This window comes from Myotis daubentonii, chromosome 16 (genome assembly GCF_963259705.1).
Source record: "Myotis daubentonii chromosome 16, mMyoDau2.1, whole genome shotgun sequence".
Taxonomy (NCBI): domain Eukaryota; kingdom Metazoa; phylum Chordata; class Mammalia; order Chiroptera; family Vespertilionidae; genus Myotis; species Myotis daubentonii.
In genome coordinates this window covers 17025340-17052740 of record NC_081855.1, presented here as the reverse complement: position 1 = coordinate 17052740, position 27401 = coordinate 17025340, and the positions used below count along the sequence as shown (strand labels likewise).

General features: G+C 50.7%; 1 protein-coding gene across 13 annotated transcripts in view; it reads left to right on the top strand.

Moving 5' to 3' along the window:
- The first annotated feature begins 7900 nt into the window (after window positions 1-7900).
- CHD3 (chromodomain helicase DNA binding protein 3) overlaps window positions 7901-27401 on the top strand; it is a 28213-nt gene continuing 8712 nt past the window's right edge. For 3 of the 13 annotated variants that reach the window (XM_059668714.1, XM_059668707.1, XM_059668718.1), the window contains exons 1-25: window positions 7901-8176; window positions 13686-13798; window positions 14304-14474; window positions 14717-14856; window positions 16300-16583; window positions 16810-16937; window positions 17115-17265; window positions 17496-17689; window positions 18003-18236; window positions 18427-18630; window positions 19605-19816; window positions 20803-20934; window positions 21311-21410; window positions 21819-22010; window positions 22174-22374; window positions 22737-22874; window positions 23150-23271; window positions 23420-23593; window positions 23729-23870; window positions 24083-24214; window positions 24836-24953; window positions 25170-25294; window positions 25762-25993; window positions 26289-26455; window positions 26906-27083. In XM_059668714.1, the coding sequence (XP_059524697.1) occupies window positions 7921-8176; window positions 13686-13798; window positions 14304-14474; window positions 14717-14856; window positions 16300-16583; window positions 16810-16937; window positions 17115-17265; window positions 17496-17689; window positions 18003-18236; window positions 18427-18630; window positions 19605-19816; window positions 20803-20934; window positions 21311-21410; window positions 21819-22010; window positions 22174-22374; window positions 22737-22874; window positions 23150-23271; window positions 23420-23593; window positions 23729-23870; window positions 24083-24214; window positions 24836-24953; window positions 25170-25294; window positions 25762-25993; window positions 26289-26455; window positions 26906-27083 (4240 nt within the window). In that variant the 5' untranslated portion in view covers window positions 7901-7920. The remainder of the gene's footprint in view (window positions 8177-13685; window positions 13799-14303; window positions 14475-14716; window positions 14857-16299; window positions 16584-16809; window positions 16938-17114; window positions 17266-17495; window positions 17690-18002; window positions 18237-18426; window positions 18631-19604; window positions 19817-20802; window positions 20935-21310; window positions 21411-21818; window positions 22011-22173; window positions 22375-22736; window positions 22875-23149; window positions 23272-23419; window positions 23594-23728; window positions 23871-24082; window positions 24215-24835; window positions 24954-25169; window positions 25295-25761; window positions 25994-26288; window positions 26456-26905; window positions 27084-27401) is intronic. The other 10 variants (XM_059668719.1, XM_059668713.1, XM_059668717.1 and 7 more) reach the window with 8 other exon arrangements.

The window sequence follows — 27401 nt, the reverse complement described above, 5'->3', positions numbered from 1 at the left end:
TTTTCTATCTCTGTAAATTTATTCTGGACCTTTCATATAAATGGAATCATACAATATGTGTTCTTTTGTGTCTGGCTTCTTTCACTTAGCATGATGTTTGCAAGGTTCATCCATGTTGTAGCATAATATTAGTACTTCATTCTTTTTATGGTTGAATTGTATGGACATACTATATTTTTGTTTATTCCTTAGTTGATGGACATTTGGGTTGTTTTCACTTTTGGATTATTAGAAGTAATGCTCCCATGAAGATTCATATACAAGTTTTTTAGTATGTTTCAATTCTCTTGGGCCTAGGACAGAAATTATTGGGTCATATGGAACTCTGTATTTAACTTTTAAGAAACTGTCAGTTGCTACTCTTCTTTTTTAAAAAAATATATATTATTGATTTTTTACAGAGAGGAAGGGAGAGGGATAGAGAGTTAGAAACATCGATGAGAGAGAAACATCAATCAGCTGCCTCCTGCACACCTCCTACTGGAGATGTGCCACAACCAAGGTACATGCCCTTAACCGGAATTGAACCTGGGACCCTTCAGTCCGCGGGCCAGAGATCTATCCACTGAGCCAAACTGGTTACAGCAATTGTTGGTACTCTTCTTAACCTCCATGAAGCATCTAGCATCAATTATTATACTTCCCTCTGGAACTGTCTTCTTGCTTTACCACAATAACACAAGCTGGTGTACCTACCACTTTAACAATTTCCATATTTTTCTTTGGCTTCTCTTCTCTCCCCTTCATTCTTCAAAGTTCCTCCATGGTTCTGGCCTCTACTCGTCACTTGATATACTAGCAATCCTTATCCCTTAAAGAGGTACCAACACCTACTATAATTTTCTATCATAAACTTACCATTCTAGTCAGATGAGGTCCACATACTACTTGCTAAGTACTTTCTTACTCAATCCAGACTGCCCTTCTTCCTCCTCTCTGCTATATAAATCTTATTTATCTTTTGGGCCTACTTCAAATACAAGTGCATATGAAAATTCTACACTTGTTCCCCTTCCCCCTATAAGATTTTTCTTCTCTGCACGCTCAGATTTTACAGCCCATAGCAATAATCACTACCACATATTGTTTAACTTTCTGTGTGTTTATATGTCTGAATTCAAAAAGTGTCTCTCCTCTTTCCACCTAGCTAATCCTTTGGTCACTAAAACATTGTATAGAAGTGTAAAAAGTCATCATCTTTCTCTTGCTCTATAAAATCATGAAAGTATATTGTTAAATATATAAGCATGTGTATATATAAGTATTATATACTTATTACACATAAATATAGTGTATTACACATTTACTCTGTATAAAAATATATATAAGAAGTATATATTCTCAAACAAAGAACAGACCTTACCATGGAAGGACAGGTGGCAACCTTACTTAGCTATTTTGGGAACCACTGGCTTAGATGACTTTCCATCTCTAATTCCATGATATCCTCAGCATTTACATGCCTTTTCATTATTTAAAAAGACAACTAGGAATCTCTTTAACACCTCCTTGCGTAGAAAATAGCAGATTGCAAAGTGCTTTTTCAGTTCTTCTATCTGCTTTGTTGCACGAGTTCATGTCTGTGCTCTATTAATCATTCTCATTGGTTCCCTCCATCAAGATTTTAGCCTGGGCCCTGACCGGTTTGGCTCAGTGGATAGAGCATCGGTCTGCGGACTGAAGGGTCCCAGGTTCGATTCCGGTCAAGGGCATGTACCTTGGTTGTGGGCACATCCCCAGTAGGGGGTGTGCAGGAGGCAGCTGATCAATGTTTCTAACTATTCCTCTCCCTTCCTCTCTGTAAAAAAATCAATAAAATATATATATATATTTTAAAAGATTTTAGCCTGGGTCCATAGACTTCAGAGTACTCACGACACCATGAAAACATATGTGATATTTTGTATATTTACTGGTTTTCTGGGGGAAGGGTTTATAACTTTCTATGATCCAGAAAAGGTTAGAAACTATTGCTCTGTATAAGTTTCTTGCTTTTGCTTTATATAAATAATTTTATTATTGGCTTTGAAGTCCCTTACAATGTTTTCCTTTGTGAAGGGGCATCTAATTTCTGGTTTGCATTTGACAGTTGTATGCCTTAGGTCCTTGTTCTCACTATAATAGTCTTCTCATTAAAACAAAAAACTTTTGCCCTAGCTGGTTTGGCTCAGTGGATAGGGCATCAGCCTAGGAACTGCAGGGTCCCAGGTTTGATTCCGGCCAATGGCACATGCCTGGGTTGCAGGCTCAGTCCCCACTAGGGGGGCGTGCAGAAGGCAACCAAACAATGATTCTCTCTCATCATTGATGTTTCTATCTCTCTATCCCTCTCCCTTCCTCTCTAAAATCAATAAAAATATATTTTTAAAAAAATAACTTTCTTCTCTACCAATCAGTTATATAGTATTTTAATTCTTTTCATTTTTTCAAGTACAGGAAGATAGCAAAAGGCACATAGTGGGACCCACATTGAAAATGACAGGAGGGAGACAAGCAGCTGGAGAAAGCGAGACACATAGGCCCAGTTAGAGGCCTAAGGACAGACAGAACAGACAGGTAAAGGACATAGAGAGGAACCTGGAAACAGAGACACGAGAACGGAGCACAGCAAAGGATGGCAGGAAAAACACAGGCTGGCAAGGAAAGAAAGGAGCTGGCTGACAGGCAGGCAAGGTCGCCCAGAGGAACAGAACCAGAAAAACAGAAAGGAGTAGCGAGAAAGAAGGTGGGCAGAGAAAGGAAAAACAATAAGGAAAGAAAGAAGACATGACAGTAGTTTATAGTACCCAGTAATATAATTTATAATTTAAAAAGTGCTATCACATACGTGTATTATTGCAGGCAGACAGGGAGAATCCAGCAGACAGATGGGGTGATGGAGGGATAGAGGTCAATCAGACAGAAGAGAGGGAAGGTAGCCAATCAGAAAGAGAGGCTAGAATGGAGCCCAAGACAGACAGTTAAGCGGAGAGACAGAACTAAGAAAAGAGAAGTGAGAGAGGGAAAGACAGGCGAGAGACACAGAGATGGAGGCTGAAACCGTTCAATTCAGGAATACAGGCAGTAAAAAGCAGAACTGAAAGAATGGAGCATTGTATATGAAAGTTTTATCATCATCTTTCTGAAGAGACTTGGATAGAGGCTATATCTTTGTTTCTCCCAACGAGTTATAACACCTCCAAGATGGCATGTGAGAGGAGTCAAAGGAAGGATGAAAAGGGAGAAAGCTTTAGTAAAAAGCAAAGTTTTTAGACTAGGAGGAAGACAAACTTCTTGGGCAGGCCTAGATCAACAGCCAAAGAGTGCTGCTAAACCTAAAGGATCTAGATCCATATACTTTTACAAGAACTAGTATAGATGTGGAAAAGGTAGGGCGGGCCTGTGTCTACTCTGTGTAGATGTAAGCTCAGCTTACAAACTGTCTGTACTTGTTAAATTGTACCCACATTTGTATGGCATTTTTCAGTACTACCAGTGCTTTTCTCAATTAATATATACTTCAGTGATGAAAAGACCAGCAGGGGTGGGCTGTCACCAAGACAACTTATTATGTAGAGTAGAACAGGAGATGAGAGCAAGCCCTTCCTAAGAGCCCCTCAGGTACTGGTAACGAAAGCACGTAACTAGCAACCAGTCAATAAAAAAGACAAATGCCACCCGGCTGGCGTGGCTCAGGAGTTGAGCATCAACCTATGAACCAGGAGGTTATGGTTTGATTCCTAGTCAGGGCACATGCCCAGGTTGCGGGCTCAATCCCCAGCCAATCAAAGATTCTCTGTCATCATTGATGTTTCTCTCTCTCTCTCCCTCTCCCTTCCTCTCTGAAATCAATTAAAATACTTAAAAAAAAAAAAAAGACAAGTGTCATAAAGTAGAATAAAAAGACAAGAGGCAAGAGATGGTAAGCCCAGTGAAATAGGAAGCAGTCCTGACAGACTAGAAGAGGAAGAAGCATTCAGCAGAACTAGGAGAGAAGTAGGAAAAAGTGCAGCAAAAAGCAAGTAGACATATATATGGAGACTCTTTTCTGGAACAATATCCAAGAAATATGAAGTAGTGACCAACTCTGAGGGAAGAACTAAGGACAGGGGGAATAGCAAGAGAGGCTTACTCTTCACAGGACATTTTTAGTACTTAAAACATTTTAGACCATGTGTATGTACTGTCTATTTAAAAGTTGATTAAAAAACTAAGAAGGAAAAGGAAAGCAAGCCAAGATGTGGACAACAGAGCCAGCAAGGCAGAGCCAGCACAACGGCAGGAAGACAAGGAAAGACTGGGAAAATGGCAAAAAGACTGAGGCAGACTGACTGTCTGAGGAACCAGAAAGACAAAAAGAAAAAGAGACAAATGAAATGGAAGTAATCAATGAGAGAAGGCAAGGGATATGGCAAGAAGGCAGATAAGACTTTGGAGTAATGGGTTCACTGAGAGGTTTGGGGTAGAGAGCCCATCATCATTGATGGGATGCTGAGATAGAGGAAGCCAAGGGAGAAACAGCTGATAAGCGGATAGACTAAAAAGATACAAGCACTGCCCTAGCCAGTTGGCTCAGTGGACAGAGCGTCAGCCTGCGGACCGAAGGGTCCCAGGTTTGATTCTGGTCAAGGGCACAGGCCTAGATTGCAGGCCTGATCCCGAGCAGGGGGCATGCAAGAGGCAACCGATCAATGATTCCCTCTCATCATTGATGTTTCTATCTCTCCCTTCCTCTCTGAAATCAATTAAAATATATTAACAACAACAAAAATACGAACATTAAACAGTGGGATAGCAGCAAGCAAGAAGGCAAGAAGACAGACATAAAGGGAGACCAAAAAGATCATGAACTTAACAGGCATAAATAAAAGGAGGAACAAGTAGAAGGGTAAGATTGAGACAAACCAATGCAGGGAACCATGGCAAGGCCTGGAAGGTAGACAAACCAAGACTAAAAAAGTGATAGAGACAGGCAGGCGGGGAGACAGATGGCTAAAGAGAAAGTGGTGGGCAAACAGCCAGAGAAGCAGACAGACAACCAGGGAGAGAAATAGGCTGGCAGCCAGTCAGGGAGGAGCAGACCGGCAGGCAGGCAGACAGACACCATAATAGGAGTAAGCAGGTAGAGAGACAGGCGGAAACCAGGATAGAAGAAGAAAAATCAAGAAGTCAGTAGGGAGAGAAGAGAGCAGGAGAAGCAGGCAGGAAGAGGGGGAGATGGATAAGAGGAAGAATCAGGCAAATTAACAGATCTGTATGCAAAGCACACTCGTGAGAATGATGAATGTTTGTACAGGGATGCGCACAGCCACCTTTGGCCACCCACACCTGCAGCTCACGGCACATGTGGCCTGATCCCCAGGCAGAAAGAGGCACTCAGCACAGAGGGAGAGGGCACAGAGGCAGAGGCTGTGGTGCACATGATGTGGAGGGCTGTCAACAGACACATGAGGACACTCTCCCCACACACACACAGCGGGGCCAGAGAGGGGAGAGTCAGGCAGACAGACATGAGGAAGAGGCACATGCAGTCCGATCCTGGAAGACAGGAGTAAACAGAATGCAGACAGACATGGATAGTTGTTTAGAGGTATAGAACCTGAGGGTCAAAGGGATGAGTCTCAGTGAAAAATAAAGACAGACCCCAAGAAGCCCATATACAGAAAAAAGGGAATACTCAGACCGACTAGGAGAAGAGAGACTATGAGGAGATAATATGATCAAATGGAAGAGGGATAAGAGTTAGACTCACAGGAATGATATGGGAGCAGAGGCAAGATAATCCCTAAGGCCAGCTTAAGAAAAAGATGGAAATCAATGCTCAATAAAGTACATTAGTGTGTGTGTGTGGGGGGGGGGGGCAGCGTGATACATGAATAAAGAACATTTTAGCCTCTTAAGCAAAAATCTGCAATGCTCCTTGTCACTAATACGCTGTGGTTGCTGCCTCCTACCCCTCTCCCTGAAGGTGCTCCTGCACACCGCAGAGGTTGCTGGGTGCCGGCACCCATACTTAAGATATAGGGAGATAACCCAGAAGAGCAATGATTCCACAGACATAGGGTGGGAAGCAAAGGGCAAAATGAGATGAAAAGGATAAGAGGAAACGAGAGTAAGAAAAGGATGCTAAGAACAAAAAAGCGTAGAACCGAGCTATTCGCCCTTTCTTTGCTAGCGTTGCTCAGCTGGCAAATTTTATTTTACGGCTTCTCCGATCAAGTCTCTGGATGAGAAAGCTACTTTTTGATTCCTTCTCAATTTTCCATTTGATTCCTGGTACCATGTTAAAGATAAACACTGGGTACAGTTGAAAATCAAGGGTCAGAATCAGATGAAAATGGGAGTGTAATCCCCTACCTCTTTTTTTTTTTCTCAGTTCCAGTTACTTTTCTCTGTCAGGGTACCTCAGTTTCTTCCACTTTATCAGTGTTGGAGATCATGGAAGAAGGGAAATACACTGAAATAGGAGAAAAGAGAAAGTCATTTCACAGTCTTCAGACTCGATTATTTTCCCTTTATTCTAAAAATCTGTTCCATTTACCCCTAAATTAATTTCCTAAGTGAGATGATTTTTATATTCAAGCAACCGGGGAAGGGACGGGCACGGTGACGGAGAAGAGTGAAGGTAAAATATACAACAATAATATTAATCCCTGCAAAGGCTGGGCAAAGGGGAGAATCAAACATGGACTCCTTTAAAAAAAAAAAAAGAAAAAACACCTCAATCATTGTATCTCTTCATCTCTCTCCCCCCCAAGTCACTGGGATCTCTACCACTTTTTAAAAGAAAGGAAAATCCCGCATCCCGTCTCGCTGAAGAGATAGGAACACAATTAAACGCGTTTTGACTTCCATGAGGTGTGTAGACACAGTTATATATAAACATATATTTCATCTTTTTCCTTTTCAATGCCTGAAGGGGAAGAAAAAAAAAAAAAAACCCTTCACATCAAACCACTCCCTTCTGAAGTATTCAGGGAAGAAAAAAAAGCGCTTTTCTTTAGAGAAGGGAGGTGGGAGGAAGGGACTAGTGAAGAAAAGAAGAAGAATTACACGTAGTTGGACTAGTATCTAACTAGTTAACCTTTAACAATTTATGCTGATGTCAGACTGAGCATGAGTACTGATTAGTGCCCCCCCAGATCTGCTTATGGGGGCGCCGGCCCAGCAGCCATTTTTGTTTTATGCAGAAACCCTGCCCCCCCGCCCCGCGCTCCCTCACACTCACTCAGGACACGGGGCCTCTATTAATCTGTGCACTAATCAGTTATGGAAAAGGGGGAAATGGGTGGGTTTCTGGGTAGGAGCCTGGGGAGGGGGTGCAACAGGGAGGAGGCCGGGCCGGGGCGAACATGAAATATTAAGCCAGCCATTTTGTCTGAAAAGGGGATTTTCCCCCCTCTCCCTGTCTTCACGGAGGGGGTGGCGGTGCTGCAGGGGGGGTTGTTTTAAAAATAATTTCCAGGCGGCCATCTTAGTGCCTCAGCTCTGAGAAATATCTCTGAGCGCCCCCCTCAGAATTTAAATATATTTAAAGTGACGGGGAGGGGGGCAGAGGGAAGTCGAAAACTTTTATATATATATATATTTTTTTTTTCTTCTTCTTCTTTTAATCCTCCTTTCTTGTTCTCTTGGAAGGAGAGAAGAAAAAAAGTCTCTCTTCAATTTTTTCCAAGAACCCGTTTTTGGGTGGGTCGGCCCCCTCCTCAGCCGGCGGCCCCGCGGGCGGGAGCTCTGGGGGGGGGCGCCCCGGGGGCCTGGGGGGCCGGGGAGGCTGAGGAGGAGGAGGCCGCCGCCAGGCGGGAGGAGGAGGAGGAGGAGGAGGAGGAGGAGGAGGAGGAGGAGGAGGAGGGGGAGGAGGGGGAGGCGGGGGTGGTGGTAGCGGTGGGGGAGGCGGGCGGGCGGTGGGTGGGGGGGTGGTGGGGGGGCCAGAGCCACAGGATGGCTTCCCCTCTGAGGGACGAGGAGGAGGAGGAGGAGGAGATGGTGGTGTCGGAGGAGGAAGAAGAGGAGGAAGATGAGGGTGACGAAGAGGAGGAGGAGGTGGAGGCGGCCGACGAAGACGACGAGGACGACGACGAGGGGATCCTCGGGCGCGGGCCGGGCCACGACCGGGGCCGCGACCGCGACCGCCACAGCCCCCCCGCCTGCCACCTCTTCCCGCCGCCGCCGCCGCCCCCGCCGCCCCCGCCGCCAGGTAAGCGGCCGCCGACTCACCCCCGCCCCGGCCCGAGGGGGCCGCCGGCGCGCGAGGCCGGGCTGGGGCGACGCACCCGCCGCGCGGCCGAACCGAGGCGAATCCGGGGCGCGGAACGCCGTCTCGGGCCCGGGGCCCCGCGGCGGTCCGAGCGGTCCGGGCGGCGGCGGCGGCCGCGGGGCCAGGCCTCCTCCCCTCCCCGCCGCCCCCCGCCCCGCCGCCGCCGCCCGGGCTGGAGAGCGCTGGGCGCGAGCTGCGCGCGCGGACCGGGCCACTCGGTCGCGGCTTCGGGGGAGGAGGAGGAGGAGGTTTTTTTTTCCCTCGGCGGGGAGGGGGCAGGCAGGAAACGGCCGCGGCGAAGCCCGGGCCCCCTCCCTGGCCGCGCGAGGGACCGCGGAGACCCGGCGGCCGGCCGGCGGCGGGGGAGGGGCGCGTGGGGGAGGGGCGGCCGCGGGCACCCCGCGGGCTCCGGCCCGGGTGGGGTCGGCCGGCGGTGAAGTGGGGTGTCCGCGTGTGGAGCGGCCGCGGCCCTCCCCCTCCCCCTCAGGAGTCGGAGAGGCGGCGGGGGGGTGCGGTGTCCGTGGGACCCCCACCTGCCGGGACCTCAGTGTCCGCCGGCTCGGGGCCGCGGGGGGAGGGTCGCGTGCCTGTCTGGGCCGCCGAGGACTGGGCAGGTGGCGCACCCTCCACGCAGGCCACTTCCGGGAACCCCGCAGGGAGAGCGGGCACTCAGAATGGGGGGGCAAGGGTCTGGGGGCCCAGACGCCCCCAAGTCCACCTCCTGTGCTCGGGGCTCTTTTGTGTCAAGTGCGCACACCCCGCCCCCCCGCCCCTGTCAGTCCGGGTGGCCGAGCTGCCCGGCCAGGAGCCTCACGTGGCTGCCACTCACTGTCACTCCGGCCGGAACCACCCGCGCCCCGAGCAGGTCGGGGCGAGTGAACTGCCCACCCCGCTGCCCGGCGGCCCGGCCGGCGCTCGGCCCCTCCCCAGGGACGACCCGGCGCCCGCCTCCCGGCCTTTCCTCCCGCTGCGGAGGGGACACCCTGCTCGCCCCGGGCCGGCGACGGCCCCGCGCAGACCCCTCTCCCGGGAGTTCTCTCTCGTCCTCGAGGCGAGCATCCTTAGGCTCCACACCCTCCGCTGGGGCAGTGAAAGGGGAGACCCACGCCCCGAGCCTCTGGGTGCCATGCGGCACCAATGCACCAAACTTCGCCACGTCCAGCAGCGTGTTCTTTGTAAAACGGTCCTGTCGATCTGCGGCGCCCGTGGCAGGCGTCCTGTGGGGAGAGTAGGTGCTTCTATTAGGAGGGCAGGGGGCTGCGTGTCGGGTGAAACGGGATAAAGCCCTCTCCGCCGCCGCCAGGCTGCTCTGAAAGGGGAAAAGTTTTTAGAAAGTTGTCCCCGAGAGCCCATTGATTTGCTGGAGGGAAAAGGAACCAGGAGCTGGGAGGGAAGGCGCCAGGAAAACAGCCCAAGGGGCTAAAAGCGAGGGGCAGAAAGGATGTCGGTTCCGAGGGGGATTGGCAGCTGTCACCCATTCGCATTTCCAAGTTGGGATGTGCGATCGGGGGGTTTTGATCGGGATTTAGGTTTCTGAGCGGAGCAGGGTCTGAGGGGGAGATGGGTCTTTGTGTCAGTTCTCCCTCCCCTTTCCCTCTTGGCGTTCTGAATAGACCAGAAGAAACGTCAGATGTTTTTAAAATTCTTTATTTGAATTGAAAACCCACCTCCTCTGTCTCCCAGGGCAATTTTTATCTCCCTTTCAGCCCTCCAAGTCTAATCAGTGACCTTAGATGACTTTCTGGGGTAAAACTTAGGAAAAATATTTTTAGTCTGCTCATTATTTCTGTCTAAGTGTGGGCTAAATCACCCTTCTTCAAGGAAATTTGCTCGGGCTGCCCTCCCTCAGCCTTTTCTATGTGCGTATTAGAGGCTTCTATTGTTTTTCCTTCTGACTGCTTTGATTCTCACCATTTTGTCTTACATTTTTTCCCCAAGACCAATTTTATCCCTTCCCCCCTCTCCAGTCTCCTTACATTGTTGAACGTTTAAAATAATAGCACTCGTATTGATGGGGGAAGGGAGCAGGAAGCCCAAAACTCATTTCTTCTCCCTCCCCCTTCTGGCAAGTCTAGAGAAATAATATAACATAATATATAGATGTGATTCCTGGGGGTGGGGGTGGGGAATGATTGTGGGTGGTGCGGAAAATTCTGGTAGTTTCTTTGCAAAAGGTCTGAAGATACAAACCCACCCCCTGCGTGCAATACGCATGTGCAGCAGACCTATTATGGTGGTTCGTTGTGGGGGAGGGAAGGGAATTTGAGAAAAAAATAAATATATGTGTGAGAGATTGATGGTGAGATTAGGAGAGGGGCGGGCGGGAGGCGCGGCTTGCAGCGAGGCTCCTCCCGCTTTCGGGGCCGCCAGGCTCCGCCCTCCGCCCTCCGCCCTCCGCCCTCGCCGTCTTCCCGCGATCCGCCGGGCTGCGGGAGAGTCTGGGCTCCAGGCCAGCTTTGAGTGGCTGGTGAGACCGAGGCTGGGGTTTAGATTCGCCTCACTGCCCTCCCTTTCCTTTGCTTTCCTTTCCTTTCCTAGCCACGCTGCTACCTAGCCTCTCCCCACCACTCTCTTCCGAAGCCCGGAAACCTGCAGGGGTGGGGATTGGACTTAGGGCGGCGAGGTCCCGGCCGGGCCCCGCCCCCAGCTGGTGGCGACCCAGGCGGTGTCCCTGGTCCTTAGCCAGTTGGCCGGCTCTTGCCACTCTCCCCGCAGCCCCGTTTCCATGTTCCTATTAATCTCCGTCCCCGGGGTTAGGGAGAGCTGACTGCTGAGGCCTGGCGTCTTACTGACTTCCTATTTCCTATTACAATTTTCACTCTGCCCCCCCCCCATCCCCGGGAGGGTGGGGAGCTTTCTGCAGACCCCCCCCCCCCATTCCTAGGGTGTCTTCCTGCAGGAGAAGACACGGGGTCCAGGAGTTAGGAAGAACAGCATTGACGGGATTCTGAGGCAATGGGAACGGAGGCCTCCAGTGTTCATTGTGGCTAATTTTCCCTTGGCGGCTGTGGGAGGAAGGATTGTGTGTCCTGGAGCGAGGGGCTGGGCCAAGCGCTGGTTCTCTCCAGCACAGCCACCGCCACAGCCACCTCTGCCTAACAGGACAGGTCTGGCTGGTTAGTCTAATGCTGGCTGTGGGAGCGCAGCCAATCAGGGCCCCATGTCTGTGTGGCATCAGTGTCTTCCTCTGCATGGAGTAGCTCTGTCTCCTAAGCCTCCAGACTGGCAGGGGTCATGGGGAATGGGGCAGGGGGAAATCAAGGAAGAACCAGCCCTGGCCTCTCGGACAGACATTTGGAGAGAAAGTTAGGGGCCTAGTAGCCCTGCTGAAAGCAGGTACAGGCTATCCTCGATGTGCGCTTATAAGTATGAGTGTATGCGTGTGCATGTGATAATATAGATGCAGGGTGTGTCTGTGTCTATATCTTTGTCTGGGTCTCCCATACTGTTTATTTATGAATGGTCAGGATGTCTGGAACTAAATTTAGAAATGAAGGGTGAGACTAAGGGACAAAGAAGAGGGTCCTAGAGTTCCCAAAGGGAGCAGAGATATAGAAATAGATTTGAAGGCAGATTCCAGGCTGCTTAGGAGGAGAAGGAATCCTACATAATTAAAAGCCTAATATGTTAAGTGTCCGGTTGTCTGGTCAGCCGTTCAACCAATCAGAGCATAATATGCTAATGATATGCTAAGGCAGCCCAACCGCTCGCTATGATGTGCACTGACCACTATGGGGCAGATGCTCTGACTGGTAGGTTAGCTTGCTGCTGGGGTCTGGCCAATCGGGACTGAGTGAGAGGGGCCGGACACGCCCTGGAACCCTCCCGTGGTCCCTCCCCGGCTGGCCAACCTCCTGCATCCCTCCCCGGCCCCAGTCATGCACTGGTGGGGTCCCTCAGCCTGGCCTGCACCCTCTCACAATCTGGGACCCCTCAGGGGATGTCAGAGAGCCGATTTCAGCCTGATCCCTCAGGCCAGGCCAAGGGACCCCACTGGTGCACAAATTCGTGCACCAGGCCTCTAGTCTCTCTCTCTCTATATATATCCTATATAATAAAAGGGTAATATGCAAATTGACCCTAACAGCAGAATGACTGGGAATGACTGGTCACTATGACACACATTGACCACCAGGGGAAGACGCTCAATGTAGGAGCTGTCCCCTGGTGGTCGGTGCACTCCCACAGGGGGAGCTCTGCTCAGCCACAAGCCAGGCTGCCGGCTGCCAGCACAGCAGTGATGGCAGGAGCCTCTCCTGCCTCCTCAGCAGCACTAAGGATATCTGACTGCAGCTTAGGCCTGCTCCCCACTGGCAAGTGGACATCCTCCGAGGGCTCCAGGGCTGCCGGAGGGAGGTCTGACTGCCAGCTTGGGCCCAATCCCCTAGGGAGTGGGCCTAAGCCAGCAGGTGGACATCCGCTGAGGGGGTCCCAGACTGGGAGAGGGCTGAGGGACCCCCCTGAGTGCACAAATTTTTGTGCACCGGGCCTCTAGTGTATATATATATGGCTAATATGCAAAGTGTCCCCTGGGGAGTTCCACCAGGAGTTCGATTGCTAGCTATGACTTGTGCTGACCACCAGGGGGCAGCGCAGAACAAAGGAAGGCCCCGGCCAGCAGCCGGGGAAGGGAGGCCCAGGCCGGCAGCCAGAAGGCCCTGATTGGCCCTGATTGCTGGCCAAGCCTAGGGACCCTACCCAGGCACGAATTTCGTGCACTGGGCCTCTAGTTATTTGATAATTGTGGACGCTTTCTACTGTAGGGTTAGGGTGTGATGAAGGAGCCAGAAACTATGAACCTGGGGGCCAGAAGTGAAAGTGACCAGCTGATCATTTCTTTTCCTCCAGGGCTGTGTTGGGGTGACAGGAGGCTGGGTGATCATCTGCAGGAATATAGAGGCCTCCCTCTTCACAAAAAGGATGTGAAGGGCCCCAGGGTGTTAGAGTGAGAACCCAGGTGTCCACCTTTGGCTCTCCCTTCTCAGCATCTGGCTTAGGGAGCTGCCAGCTTGTGTCTCCCCACTCCAAGTGCTGGGGTCGGGCCAGGCCAGCAGCTGGGCATGGCTTCCCCAGTTCCTGGGCAGGATGCCAGCTGGCTAAGTGAGGTTCTGGAAGGCAGGAGGAGCCCTGGCGGCGACTGAAAGGACCTGCCACAGTCGGAGCCCATGACCTAGAGCCTGGTCCCTTGTTAGTAGGAGGGGAGAGAAGGGAGTGGTTTGGCTGCTCTTTCCTTATGACCGTTGACCTCCCATTCAGAACCGAGCATCCCAGAGTGCTTAAAAGACTCTGTTTGCATCCAGTGAAAAGAGTCAAGGTTCGGAGGAGTTAACGCTGGAGTTCCTAGAGAGTGGGAAGTAGGAACCAAGGAAGTTAGGAAGGGTGAGGTCAAGGGGCTGCATAGACCGAGAACCTAGAAGCTTAGGTTTTTCTGTTATTCTCTGCTCCAAAGATAAGGATGACATTCGACTGCTGCCTTCAGCATTGGGTGTGAAGAAGAGAAAACGAGGACCCAAGAAGCAGAAGGAGAACAAGCCAGGAAAACCCCGAAAACGCAAGAAGCTTGTAAGTGTTAAAGGCTTCTGTCTCTACAGTAAGGCTCAGGAGACCCATTCCCAGAGGCCTAAATTGTTTCTGGTCCTGTCTTACCCCCCCCCACCCCCCCCACACCCCCCGACACACACACCGCCAACCTCCCCGCACCTCTTGCTGGCCTGTATCTCATGTATCTGGGACCCTAACTTCACTTACTACAAACAGGGAAGAGCCTAATTTCCTATGTAACTTGCCTTAGCAACAGAGAGAAGCAGTTGAAAGCACAGGCTCAGGAGGTAGACTGCATGAATTTGGAGCCTAGCAGTCCTCTGTCTTCTTGGGCAATTTATTTAGCTCTCTGGGCCTCAGTTTCCTCATCTGCAGAAACACACACAACACAGACGTGGGTACAAATAGATTAGTTACTGTCTCAGGATTGTTGTGAAGTTTAAGAGACAATATGTATTATGTGCTACGAACAGTTCCTGGCACATGGTCGGGCTGAGGAAATGTTATTTTTATTTCCCTCCCTTAGGACAGTGAAGAGGAATTTGGCTCTGAGCGAGATGAGTACCGGGAGAAGTCGGAGAGTGGAGGCAGTGAATATGGAACTGGACCAGGTCGGAAGCGGAGACGGAAGCACCGAGAAAAAAAGGAGAAGAAGACCAAGCGGCGGAAAAAAGGGGAGGGAGATGGTGGGCCCAAGGTGAGTACAGGTAGGGGGTAAGGGGGAGAAATGAGTAGTGAAGACAGATGTGAGCAGGGGGAACCCAAAGGGGGCTGTTTGCTAAATGGAGAGGCTACAGTGGGGGACAGGGGGAGACTGGGCTGGAGAATGGGGACATGAAGCAGAAAACCCAGGGAAGCTGGTGGGCCGGTAGGTAGGACCCACCCGCTTCCCTGGCCTAGGCTGGGGCCTGGAGAAGCACCAGCTCAGCCTCACTAAAGCCTGGTGTCTCCCAGCAGGTAGAGCAGAAGTCATCAGCAACTCTGCTTCTCACCTGGGGCCTGGAGGACGTGGAGCATGTGTTCTCGGAGGAGGATTACCACACGCTCACCAACTACAAAGCCTTTAGCCAGTTCATGAGGTGCGGTGGGACTGCAGAGTCCGCGAGAATAGACACTTCTTATTTTGGGGAGGCCCTGGCCCCTCTGAAATCTGATAAAAGCTAAGAAACTGATCTCCAAAGAAATTCACAGCGCGCGCGCACACACAAAGTTCCAATGTAACTTTAGGGAATTCCTAGACTCCTAAGGATCCAACGGCCACAGTCAGGAGCCCTTCACAGGTCGGGGGTGTCACAATTCCAGCACCAGGTTAGAAAATGCTCTAGTGACAAAACAGTGAGGACGGACAAGAGTCCCAGTTTCTCCTGGATGACTTCTCTCTAGACGGCAGCTGAGAGAGAGCATCAGCATGCCTCCATTTTCTTCGCTCAGTTATCCGGTCCTCTGCCCCTACTTTAGGCCCCAGTCATAATGGAGGATGCATTGCCAGCCGCAGGACCTGAGCTTCTGTGGCTCCCAAGTAAAGTAGAGTATAGCAGAGATGCCTTTTAGGGAGCAGGCACTTTCGCATAGCAGTTTAACGCGCTGGAGGCAGCCTCCTGAGGCTCAGGTCCTCGTATCCTGGCAAGTCACTACACATCTGTAAAATGGGATGTCACAGTGTGTGCCTCACAGGGGTCTTGTCCTGATTTGATGGGATAATGAATGGAAAGCTCAGTACAGTCAGTGCCTGGCTCCTAGGGAGCATTCCATACCTGGTAGCTGTTATTAAGTACTATTGTCTCACCTACCTCACTGCTACAGACAGTCACCCATATCCCTGCAAGAGTGTGGCCCATCAGACTCCACCTGATGGGATCCTTCATCAGGGCTCATGGAACTTGTTAGAAAATTCAGAGAATCATAGCAACTCATAGTATTATTGTGAGGATAAAATAAGGTGTGATGGCCATAGCCAGTTTGGCTCAGTGGATAGAGCATTGGCCTGCAGACTGAAGGTCCCAGGTTCGATTCTGGTCAAGGGCACATACCTCAGTTGCAAGCTCGATCCCAGGCCCTGGTTGGGGTGCATGTGGGAGGCAACCAATCGGTGTGTGTGTCTCACGTTGATGTTTCTTTGACTCCTCCCTCCCTTCCACGCTCTCTTTAAAATAATCAATGGGAAAATGTCCTAGGTGAGGATTAACAACAACCAAAAAGGTGTAATGTATATGAAAGTATTTTATGAAATGTAAAGTAATATTCAAAAGTAAAGCATTTTTATATCATTTTTGTTTTATCCTTATCTTCTGTGCATTTAAATTTTATTTTGCTTTTTCTATTTTTTAAAATACCTTTTCTGTCTTATTTAACCATTTTCTTTAAACTTATTTATTTACTTTCAAGTTGATGTTATTCTTAATAGGACATACTGTCGCCACTCAGGAATCCTAGCTTGTACATAGACTTAGTTGATAAGGGGAAATGGCAATATTCCCAGAACACCTGTAAAAGGTCCGAGTCTTCTGCTTGTATGTTCACAGGCCGCTAATTGCTAAGAAGAACCCTAAGATCCCGATGTCGAAGATGATGACCATCCTTGGGGCCAAGTGGAGAGAGTTCAGTGCCAATAACCCCTTCAAGGGGTCGGCAGCAGCTGTGGCGGCAGCAGCGGCTGCAGCAGCCGCAGCTGTAGCTGAGCAGGTGTCAGCTGCTGTCTCATCGGCCACCCCCATAGCACCTTCCGGATCCCCTGCCCTTCCACTCCCACCTGCTGCTGATATCCAACCCCCACCCATCCGAAGAGCCAAAACCAAAGAGGGCAAAGGTGAGAAACCCTCTTTGAACAACTGTCACCCACCCTCCAAGCCGCATGTCCTCAAATTATAGTCTAGAACTCTTTTGTCCTCTCAGTCCTGATTGCTGCAGGAGAAGTGTTCTCCGGGAAGGGTTCTCCGTGAAATCAGAACCCACAGAAAGGATCCCTGTGACCTCTGTTATCCCAGGAGGTCATGACCTCTGCTTCTCCTCCCTCATTGCCACTCCTCATCCAGGTCCCGGTCATAAGAGGCGGAGTAAGAGCCCCCGAGTGCCTGACGGACGCAAGAAGCTTCGGGGAAAGAAGATGACACCACTCAAAATCAAACTAGGGCTTCTGGGTGGCAAGAGGAAGAAAGGCTCAGTGAGTAGCCCTTCCCTGTTCACTATACGCCTGCAGGGTGTCAGGGTTTGGGGCGGGGGTGGGGGGGCAGGTGTCCAGACACAGGGGTCTATGAGGGAAGCTGAAGTGGGAGCCAGAGGCCTGGGGAGGGGAGTAAAATCGAGTCAACCTCTCTGACAGCCATGGGGCTATGGGCAGTATGTTTTTCAGAGTGACGAGGGCCCCGAACCAGAGGCTGAGGAGTCAGACCTGGATAGTGGCAGTGTCCACAGTGCCTCAGGCCGTCCTGATGGCCCTGTCCGCACCAAGAAACTAAAGAGAGGCCGGCCAGGGAGAAAGAAGAAGAAGGGTAAGGGCTGTCAGTTGTGTGTGACCTTGTCAATTTGCTTTCCTTTCATTCCTTCGTTCTTTCTTATTTTCAATTTTGAATTCTGTATTCAACCCTTCTCTCTCTCTCTCTCTCTCTCTCTCTCTCTCTCTCTCTCTCTCTCTCCCTCCCTCCCCGCCCTCCCCTCCCTACCCCCTCCCCAATCCCTCTTTCTTTCTCTGTTCCTTTGCCTCCACGGGGGTATATGACAGTCCTGGGCTGTCCTGCAGTGGCCGGGGAGGAGGAGGTTGATGGCTACGAGACGGATCACCAGGATTACTGTGAGGTGTGCCAGCAGGGTGGGGAAATTATTCTGTGCGACACCTGCCCCCGTGCCTACCACCTCGTCTGCCTTGATCCTGAGCTTGACCGGGCTCCTGAGGGCAAATGGAGCTGCCCCCACTGTGTGAGTACCTGGTGCCAGCACCTCAGGGACCCGCCCGTCTTTTCCTCCGTGGTTTCCGTTGTCCTCTTCCTATGCCCAGAGGCCTGGCCTTCTCAGTAACATGTTTAAGTGACCAGGATTCTAGTCTGTTTCTCTCCCCATCCCTTTGCTCCCCAAATCAACATTTTTAGAAACTGGGACATCCTGTGTCTTTGTTCCCACCAGTCTTCCAGGCACTTCTAGAACTTAGGTGTCCTGTCCTTGCCTCTGTCTTCCAGTCTCACGCCTATTTCCTTTCTCCTGTCTCTGTCTGTGTCTGTCCTTGGCCTCCCAGGAGAAGGAGGGGGTACAGTGGGAGGCCAAGGAAGAGGAGGAGGAGTATGAAGAGGAGGGAGAGGAAGAAGGGGAGAAGGAGGAAGAAGACGATCACATGGAGTACTGCCGTGTGTGCAAGGATGGTGGGGAGCTCTTGTGCTGTGACGCTTGCATCTCCTCCTACCACATTCATTGTCTAAACCCACCCCTGCCTGACATCCCCAACGGTGAATGGCTGTGTCCCCGATGCACAGTGAGTGTACCCATCTCTCAGTGTTTACTGTCAGCCCTGACTCCTGTCCCATCTCTGGGTCCCAGACGTTTAGCTCTTCCTCTGCCTCCCCCACACTTAGCCCGAGATTCCCTGGTGGGATCCCTCTCCGACTCTAATGGTGGGCTCTTTCTGCCTTTTTCTTTCCGCCTCGTGTGTGTCCATCCTGAAGTGCCCCATGCTGAAAGGCCGTGTGCAGAAGATCCTGCATTGGCGGTGGGGGGAACCGCCCGTGGCAGTGCCGGCCCCCCCACAGGTAGATGGGAATCCAGATGCCCCACCTCCTCGTCCTCTTCAAGGCAGATCAGAGCGAGAGTTCTTTGTCAAGTGGGTAGGACTGTCCTACTGGCACTGCTCCTGGGCCAAGGAGCTTCAGGTACAAGGGCCTTTCCTTGCCCGCTGTCCTGTGACCCCATTTGCTGCAATTCTCTCTCTCACCCCTCTATTTTCTGTTCTTCCAAATACACAGATTTTGCTTTCCCTCACATCAAGCCTTAGGCCCTCACACCATACCTACTTTCTTAGTTTGAAAATGTGGTGTTCTTGGTCTCTAGTCCTTTCTCTCAGTTTTTTTTTTTTAAATATATTTTATTGATTTTTTACGGAGAGGACGGGAGAGGGATAGAGAGTTAAAAACATCGATGAGAGAGAAACATCGATCAGCTGCCTCCTGCACACCCCCCACTGGGGATATGCCCGCAACCAAGGTACATGCCCTTGACCGGAATCGAACCTGGGACCCTTCAGTCCGCAGGCCAACGCTCAATCCACTGAGCCACACCGGTTTTGGCATTTCTCTCAGTTTTTATTAGATTTCTTCCCTCAGTTATAACATAGTCTTCCTTAATCCCATTTCTTATCTAACTTTAACCATGTTTTACCTATATTCTCAATTTTTTTAAAATGTTTTTATTGGTTTCAGAGAGGAAGGGAAAGGGAGAGAGAGACAGACAGAACATCAGTGGTGAGAAAGAATCATCGATCAGCTGCCTCCTGCATGCCCTAGACTGGGGACTGAGCCCGCAACCCAGGCATATGTCCAGACCGGGAATCAAACCGTGACCTCCTGGTTCATAGTCGATGCTAAACCACTGAGCCCGCTGGCCGGGCTATAGTCTCGATCTTAATAAACCTACTCCCTGCCTCCTTTGCTTATTACATCCCCACACACATCCCGACTCTGTTCTGCTTCATTGTATTCTCCTGCTTTCGCTTTAATTTGTGTGTCGCATCCCATCTCTCTCATCGCTCCCCTTTCCATGCGCTTCCCCTGGTGGCGTCTTCCTTCTCCCCTTTGTTCCCTGGGATGGTAGGGTTGTCTCTTCCCCACCATCCTCTGTGCCCCATCAGCTGGAAATCTTCCACTTGGTAATGTACCGAAACTACCAACGGAAGAATGACATGGATGAGCCCCCACCCCTGGACTATGGCTCTGGTGAGGATGATGGGAAGAGTGACAAGCGCAAGGTGAAAGATCCGCACTACGCTGAGATGGAGGAGAAATATTATCGTTTTGGCATCAAGCCAGAGTGGATGACGGTCCACCGTATCATCAACCACAGGTGAATTCTCGGTCCCTGGGAAGGCCTTGGCTCTGGGATGTGCCGCCCTTCTTGTTGGAAGTATGGCCGCATGTTAGCATTTGTTAATTAACCAAATAATTGACCTATCTGAATAACTCCTGCTGCAGCCCCAGCCCTTCTGGCCTTGTTTCCTCTATGGGGATGAAAGACTCCAGGGGGAAAGCCCAGCCAGCACTGACTTTTTGCCATTGCTTCCTTTAATCTCTAATAGCACAGGAAATGACACGTGCGTCTGGGGATCAGGGCATGAAAGCAAAACATGAAAAACATGTTTTTAGTATTTCTACTAAATACAGTGCTTTTAGTATTTCTTTCTTCATAGTGCTTATTACTGCCTAGTGCTATAATTTATTTTTCTGTTTCATTGTTGCCTTCCCCAGCAGAATATGAGCTCCATGAGAATAGAATCATTTGTCTCTTCTGTTCACCCCTGACTCACCAGTGCCTGGCATAGAGTAGATGCTTAGTAAATACTGATTGGATGGACAAGTGATATTGAAGCCCAGGGGCGGGTTTGTGTGTTTTTTGTTAATCCTCACTCGAGAATATTTTTCCCATTGATATATAGAGAGAGTAGACGGGAAGGGAGAGACAAAGAGAAACATCGATGTGAGAGAGACACATCAGTTGGTTGCCTCCCATACATTCCCCACCCAGGGCCAGGATCTAGCCTGCAACCAAGGCATGTGTCTTCGACCGGAATTGAACCTGAGCCCCGTCCGTCCCAAGGCCGACGCTCTATCCACTGCGCCAAACTAGCGAGGGCCCCAGGGGTGCTCTTTGGTAGTTGATTTTTAGGAAGCCATTCTGAAAAAGTTAAGGTAGTATTTCAGCCATTCTGAATTCCCTTTTAGTGGCCAACATTGTGGATTCAGTGACAAATTATGCATGTTCGCTGATAATTGTGTTTATTATGATTTTTTCCTACTTGTGATCCATATTATTTTTCTCCTCCTGTCCCACAGTGTGGATAAAAAGGGAAATTACCACTATTTAGTAAAATGGAGGGACTTGCCATATGACCAGTCCACGTGGGAGGAAGATGAAATGAATATCCCCGAATATGAAGACCATAAGCAAAGCTACTGGAGACACCGGTAAGGGAGCTATGTCATGAGTTAGAGGGAGTCCGAGGATAGAGGCATAAAAGCTAAACCTTTAGCATAAAATGAGGTACAGTAGGGAGGGACAGACCTATCTAGAATTTAGGACATTGGGAACCTGGGTTAGGTTGTTTGGGGTGGGGTTGGTGAAGAGGCAGTGTGTGGAACAGAAATATGATTTAGCCTGAGCAATGAGAAAGAGGGTGCTCAGGGGTACGGAGAGTTAGCTGTAGAGGTGAACTCTAAGGGTGAGGGTACAAAGCCTGGGAGAATACGTAGATTATGGGAAGTGGGAGATAGGTCTGGAATGAGTTCCGAAGAGGGGGGGTACCAAGAACCAGGCCTCACTCAGGACCCACTCTTTTCCCAGAGAACTAATTATGGGAGAGGACCCCGCCCAGCCCCGGAAGTATAAGAAGAAGAAGAAGGAGCTGCAGGGTGATGGGCCTCCCAATTCTCCTACTAACGACGTAAGTCCTCTCACGGCTTTCCTCTCGTTTCTGGGGCCATGGTGATTGAACATTTCCCAGAGGCTACTGACGGAACTTCCCAGAGTTTCAACAGCTTCTTTGAATAGTAGCTCTTTCTTCAATATTCAGCCTTGCCCCAGGAGTGGCTAGGGATTTTGGCATAAGAGAGAGAGAGCCGCTAGAGACAGAAGCACATAGGACCCTTCCACCAGCGTCCTTCCCCGCAGTGCTGCTGGGTGTTGTTTTAAGGAACGAGGGGGAGGGACTAAAGACTAGAACTTCCACGAGCGCTGGCTGTGGTAAAGGGAATTGTGACCCAACTTGGTACCAGTGCCAGGGAGGAGGGCAGAGGAGGAGACCAAGACAGCTGACAGTTTCCTTGAGCTTTTTGACTTCTTAACTCTACAGCCTACAGTGAAATATGAGACTCAGCCACGGTTTATCACAGCCACTGGAGGCACACTGCACATGTATCAGCTGGAAGGGTTGAATTGGCTACGTTTCTCATGGGCCCAGGGCACCGACACCATTCTGGCTGATGAGATGGGGCTGGGCAAGACCATACAAACCATCGTCTTCCTCTACTCACTCTATAAGGAGGTGCTGAATTCTGGGGCTCCTGAGGGGGAAGCCAGGCCGAGGCCTAGCCTGGCCTGGGGAATGAGGGAATGGAGGATGGAGGCGGGGCGGGGGGGCGCGGTGTGACAGGCAGGGGACTGGGGTATACAACCTACTAATGGTCCCCCCTACCCTCTACTCCCAGGGCCACACAAAGGGTCCCTTCCTGGTGAGTGCCCCGCTCTCTACCATCATCAATTGGGAGCGGGAGTTCCAGATGTGGGCACCCAAGTTTTATGTGGTGACATACACGGGTGACAAGGACAGCCGGGCCATCATTCGTGAGAATGAGTTTTCCTTTGAAGATAATGCCATCAAAGGCGGCAAGAAAGCCTTTAAGATGAAGGTAAGCCCCTCTGCTTCATATCCTCTTAGACCTCAAATCTGTCATTTCTTTACCCCAACAGGATTTCAGTTTCTTTATTCCTCACCCAGCGTCTTCCTCCTTTACCCACCCTCACCTCTCTGCATTCCTGCCCTGGAGATGTAGTAGGTACTCCCAGGGGTGTACATGGATCTGTCCATACTGGACATGTGGTGCAAGTTTGGGGGCCATGTTCAGTGATCCCTGCATGGAGCCAAAGTTGGAGGACAGGATAACCGAGTCCCTTTGGCAGTCATGGTCAGGACAGGGTGCCCCGGTAGAAAATGGGGGTCTAGGGGCTGGGGTGTCGGGTGGCAGCCGAATGGATAATGTTGTGTTGGCAGAGGGAGGCACAGGTGAAGTTCCATGTTCTCCTGACATCGTATGAGTTGATCACCATTGATCAGGCAGCACTTGGCTCCATCCGCTGGGCCTGCCTCGTGGTGGATGAGGCCCATCGACTCAAGAACAACCAGTCCAAGGTGAGTGCGACGCTCAGGCCTCAGAAGCTTGAGGTGTGGACTCCGACTTGCCTTAACCCTAAAATACTAAGTACCAGGGGCTCCTCTGTAGTCCAGGAGGCAAGATGCCGGAGAACCTCTGGGAGAAGTCCAGGGTGGAAGAGGGTGAGGGCTAGGGACTTGGAGCCTCTGATCCTGGAGGAAATGGAAGCTGGAGGCAGGAAAAGGTTGATACTGTGGGCCAACCATTTGCCACTGATGGGCCCTTTCTCCTGTCTTCTTGTCCCATTTTCTAGTTTTTCAGGGTCCTCAATGGCTACAAGATAGATCATAAATTACTGCTAACAGGGACTCCATTGCAAAATAATCTGGAAGAGCTTTTTCACCTGCTGAACTTCCTCACCCCAGAAAGGTTTAAGTAAGTAGCTGCTTAGGGTAGTCTGCAGAAATGAGAGGGCGGGGGGGGCTAAAACAAGTGGGTGGAGGGTTCATCTGAAGTGAAGAATAGAGCTTGAGTTCAGAGGCAAAGAACCTGACAGCTGTTCACATCTCCTCCTGGCTACTAGCAACCTGGAGGGCTTCCTGGAGGAGTTTGCAGACATATCCAAAGAAGACCAGATTAAAAAACTGCATGATTTGCTGGGGCCACATATGCTTCGGAGGCTCAAGGCTGACGTCTTTAAGAACATGCCAGCCAAGACAGAGCTCATCGTTCGAGTGGAGCTGAGCCCCATGCAGAAGTGAGATGCAAGGCGGGTTACCTGGGCCCGGGGTTGGGCGTTTGTTGGCAGCTTTCCAAGAGTTGGTGATCAAGTGCAACATCATAATCATTTATTGTATTGTGTTTCTTCTCTACCCTCAACCCCGGTCTTCAGGAAATACTACAAGTATATCCTGACTCGAAATTTTGAGGCCTTGAATTCACGAGGCGGTGGGAACCAGGTGTCACTGCTTAACATCATGATGGATCTTAAGAAGTGCTGCAACCATCCATACCTCTTTCCTGTGGCTGCTATGGTAGATACACGAGCTGGGAACTGATTAGTACATGCCTGGCTTTCTAACAGTGGGAGGTGTTGAGCACAGGGCTGAAGCTGGGACTGGATTTCTGAGAGGAGTAGGAATTTTAAAGGTGTGGAGGCTGGATTTGGGCTTCTAGCTTTCCTAGGCACAGTTAGAATATAGGGGTATGTTTCCTTATCCTCTCCTCCTTTCTCCCTCTTGTCCAGGAGTCCCCAAAACTCCCCAGTGGGGCTTATGAGGGTGGGGCCCTTATTAAGTCGTCTGGGAAGCTCATGCTGCTGCAGAAGATGCTGCGGAAGCTAAAGGAGCAAGGACACAGAGTGCTCATCTTCTCACAGGTGACCCAGCCCTGCGCTTCATTCCCACCATCCGACTAATCCCTTGCCTCCTTCCTGTGCCTGCCATGGGATGAGAGATTAGGAGATTCACCCTTAAGTTTCTGGTATAGCTAAGTTCCTCTTGGACCCTGGTCCCTGTTCTTTGGAAATTGTAGTCAATTTATTTTAAGCCTCATGGAGAGAATGGGAGGGTGAACCATCTGCCTCTTCAAGGAGGTCTCTGGGGGGCTGGTAGCTATTTCTATTTGTTAACCTTATTGGAGAGGGGAGGAGAGGCAGACCTTTTGGAAATCTTATGAAAGCTATGGGTCCACTCTCCAGAAAAGCTGCACAATTAAACAGTTGTATACAGGTTTTTAGGGGATTTATAGATTTCTTTGAAAACTTTTCGTGGGTCTCAGAGAAGAGTCTCTGCCTTAGGAGAAATGATCTGAAATCAAGAAGAAATTATGACAAGAATGTGGAATGAGAGGGGCCTGGGGGAAGCAGCACCAGGGGAGCTTAGGAGTGCAGGGAGACAAGGGTAAAGATTGGGGTTGAGGGAAAGTAAAGGGATAGTCAGAACAGCCAGGGCACACCCCACTACCTCCTCATTCTGGGCTCTTCTTTTCCCTGCTCTAGATGACCAAAATGTTAGACTTGCTAGAGGATTTCTTAGACTACGAAGGCTACAAGTATGAGCGCATCGATGGTGGCATCACTGGTGCCCTGAGGCAGGAGGCCATTGATAGATTCAACGGTAAGCGGGGAGATAGATGCCTTGGTCCCACTGCGGGAGGCCTGAGAAACCAGGGCATAGGTCCCTGGGCTGGGAGGGGCCTCTTCTGGGAGGATATAAGCCCCTTGGGCTTTTGAGTTGGGGACATGGTTGTTTGTAGTCAGGGAATATCTAGGAACAGGTAGACTGAATTGCTGGCTACAAGAAAAGCCTTATCTCCTGATTCACTCCTCTTAGCTCCTGGGGCCCAACAATTCTGCTTCCTCCTGTCCACCCGAGCTGGGGGCTTGGGCATCAATCTGGCCACGGCAGACACTGTCATCATCTTCGATTCTGACTGGAACCCTCATAATGACATCCAGGTGAGAACTCGCCTCCTAGAGCTTCTGCACCATTTGGCAAGGAGGCTTTGGTTCATGGAGGAGGGTGTCATGTTCTGGGGTCAGAAATAAACCTCTGGGGGCCCCTAGCCAGTTTGGCTCAGTGGATAGAACGTCGGCCTGCAGACCAAAGGGTCCCGGGTTCGATTCCAGTCAAGGTCACGTACCTTGGTTGCAGGCTCCTCCCCGGCCCGGGCCCTAGTCGGGCTCTTGCAGGAGGCAACAAATCGATGTGTTTCTCTCACATTGATTTTTCTCTGTGTCCTTCCCTCTCCTACTCTCCCTAAAAATCAATGAAATTGATTAACAAAAAAAACAAAACAAAACAAAAAAAACCTCTGGGGGGACAGATAGAAGACTCTTCCTTGCCGGTCTCCTTTCCGGAACATGTTGATGGCATTTCCTCTGCCACTCCCCTGGCCCGTGCTCACTTTCTCCCACTCCTGCAGGCCTTTAGCCGCGCTCATCGAATCGGCCAGGCCAACAAAGTAATGATTTACCGGTTTGTGACTCGTGCATCAGTGGAAGAGCGGATCACACAAGTGGCCAAGAGAAAGATGATGCTGACCCACCTGGTAGTGCGCCCTGGGCTGGGCTCCAAGGCGGGCTCCATGTCCAAGCAGGAGCTGGATGACATCCTCAAATTTGGCACTGAGGAACTATTTAAGGATGAGAACGAGGGTGAGAACTTCTTTTGCAACTTCTTCAAACTGGCCCCTGCTCTCCCGTGAGCACTTCTCTTCTGAAACCCTTGGAGAAAAACTGTTCTGTTCAGTCTGTGGAGAAAGTTGGCCCCTTTCCTTTCATGTAGGCTTGAAAACAACAAATCACTACATTGACTTCCAGGGAAAGGGCCTTCTCCAGAGCTCCTGTGGAAGGGAAGCAGAGTGGAATGCTTTCCTTGGATCTTTTTAAAGTTCTGCCCGAGACTTTGGTTGGAACTCAAGAGTTCCCTCTTGTTCCCCATGTCCACCAGGGGAGAACAAGGAGGAGGACAGCAGCGTGATTCACTATGACAATGAGGCCATTGCTCGGCTGTTGGACCGAAACCAGGATGCAACCGAAGACACTGACGTGCAGAATATGAACGAATATCTCAGTTCCTTCAAGGTGGCCCAGTATGTGGTGCGGGAGGAAGACAAGGTGAGAGGCTGGGGCGAGGTAGGGACTGTCTATCCCAGGCCAACTCTGAGGGGCGGTTTCCTTTACTGGACCTCAAAGTAGGAGGATCCCTTTCCTCTTGTTTTTTATCTGATCTTTTATCTTAGTGCCCAGCAAAGAGCAGTAGTGAGCCACAAACAACTGCTTGGTCTGGGTCAAACTGGACTGTGGAGAAAGACTTAGGCACAGAAAGCACTGCACTGGTACACACGGAAGGGTGCTTTCTGCGTCAGAGCAGGGGGGACGCAGAGGGCACTAGAGGAGAAGTTTCGAGAGGGAAATAACGAGGAGGAGCGTACTGAAGGTAAGAGATAAGGAACAGGAAAACGTGCGATGTCCGGAAAATGTATGCAGAGCTGAGATCTAGGCGGCAGGAGGGAGAAGGACTGGGTGAAGCGGGAAGCCACCAGCGTTCATTCTCCTGCTGTTCAGATTGAGGAGATCGAACGGGAGATCATCAAGCAGGAGGAGAACGTGGACCCTGACTACTGGGAAAAGCTGCTGAGGCATCACTATGAGCAGCAGCAGGAAGACCTAGCCCGGAACCTCGGCAAGGGCAAGCGGGTTCGCAAGCAAGTCAACTACAACGATGCTGCTCAAGAGGACCAAGGTGAGGACCCCCCCCCCCCCCCCCCCCCCCCCCGTGCAGGAACTGAGAAGAGGAGGGGCCTGAGGCTGGGGCATTCCAGGAAAGAGAGAGGCCTGGAAGCTGGGCCTTCTTTCTTAAAGGGGAAAGGGATTAGGAGGGATCAGTAGGAGCTACCCAGAGGCCAGGTGGATTCGCGAGTGATCTAAACTATTTGGTGGTGGTGGAGGGTTCCTATGGACACCCAGGAGTCCTTGTTTAAAGTGGGTTACCCAGGATTCAGGAGGGGTCAGAGACAAGGTGTGTGGACATGGTTCAGGATATATGGCTTTGAAGTCAGAC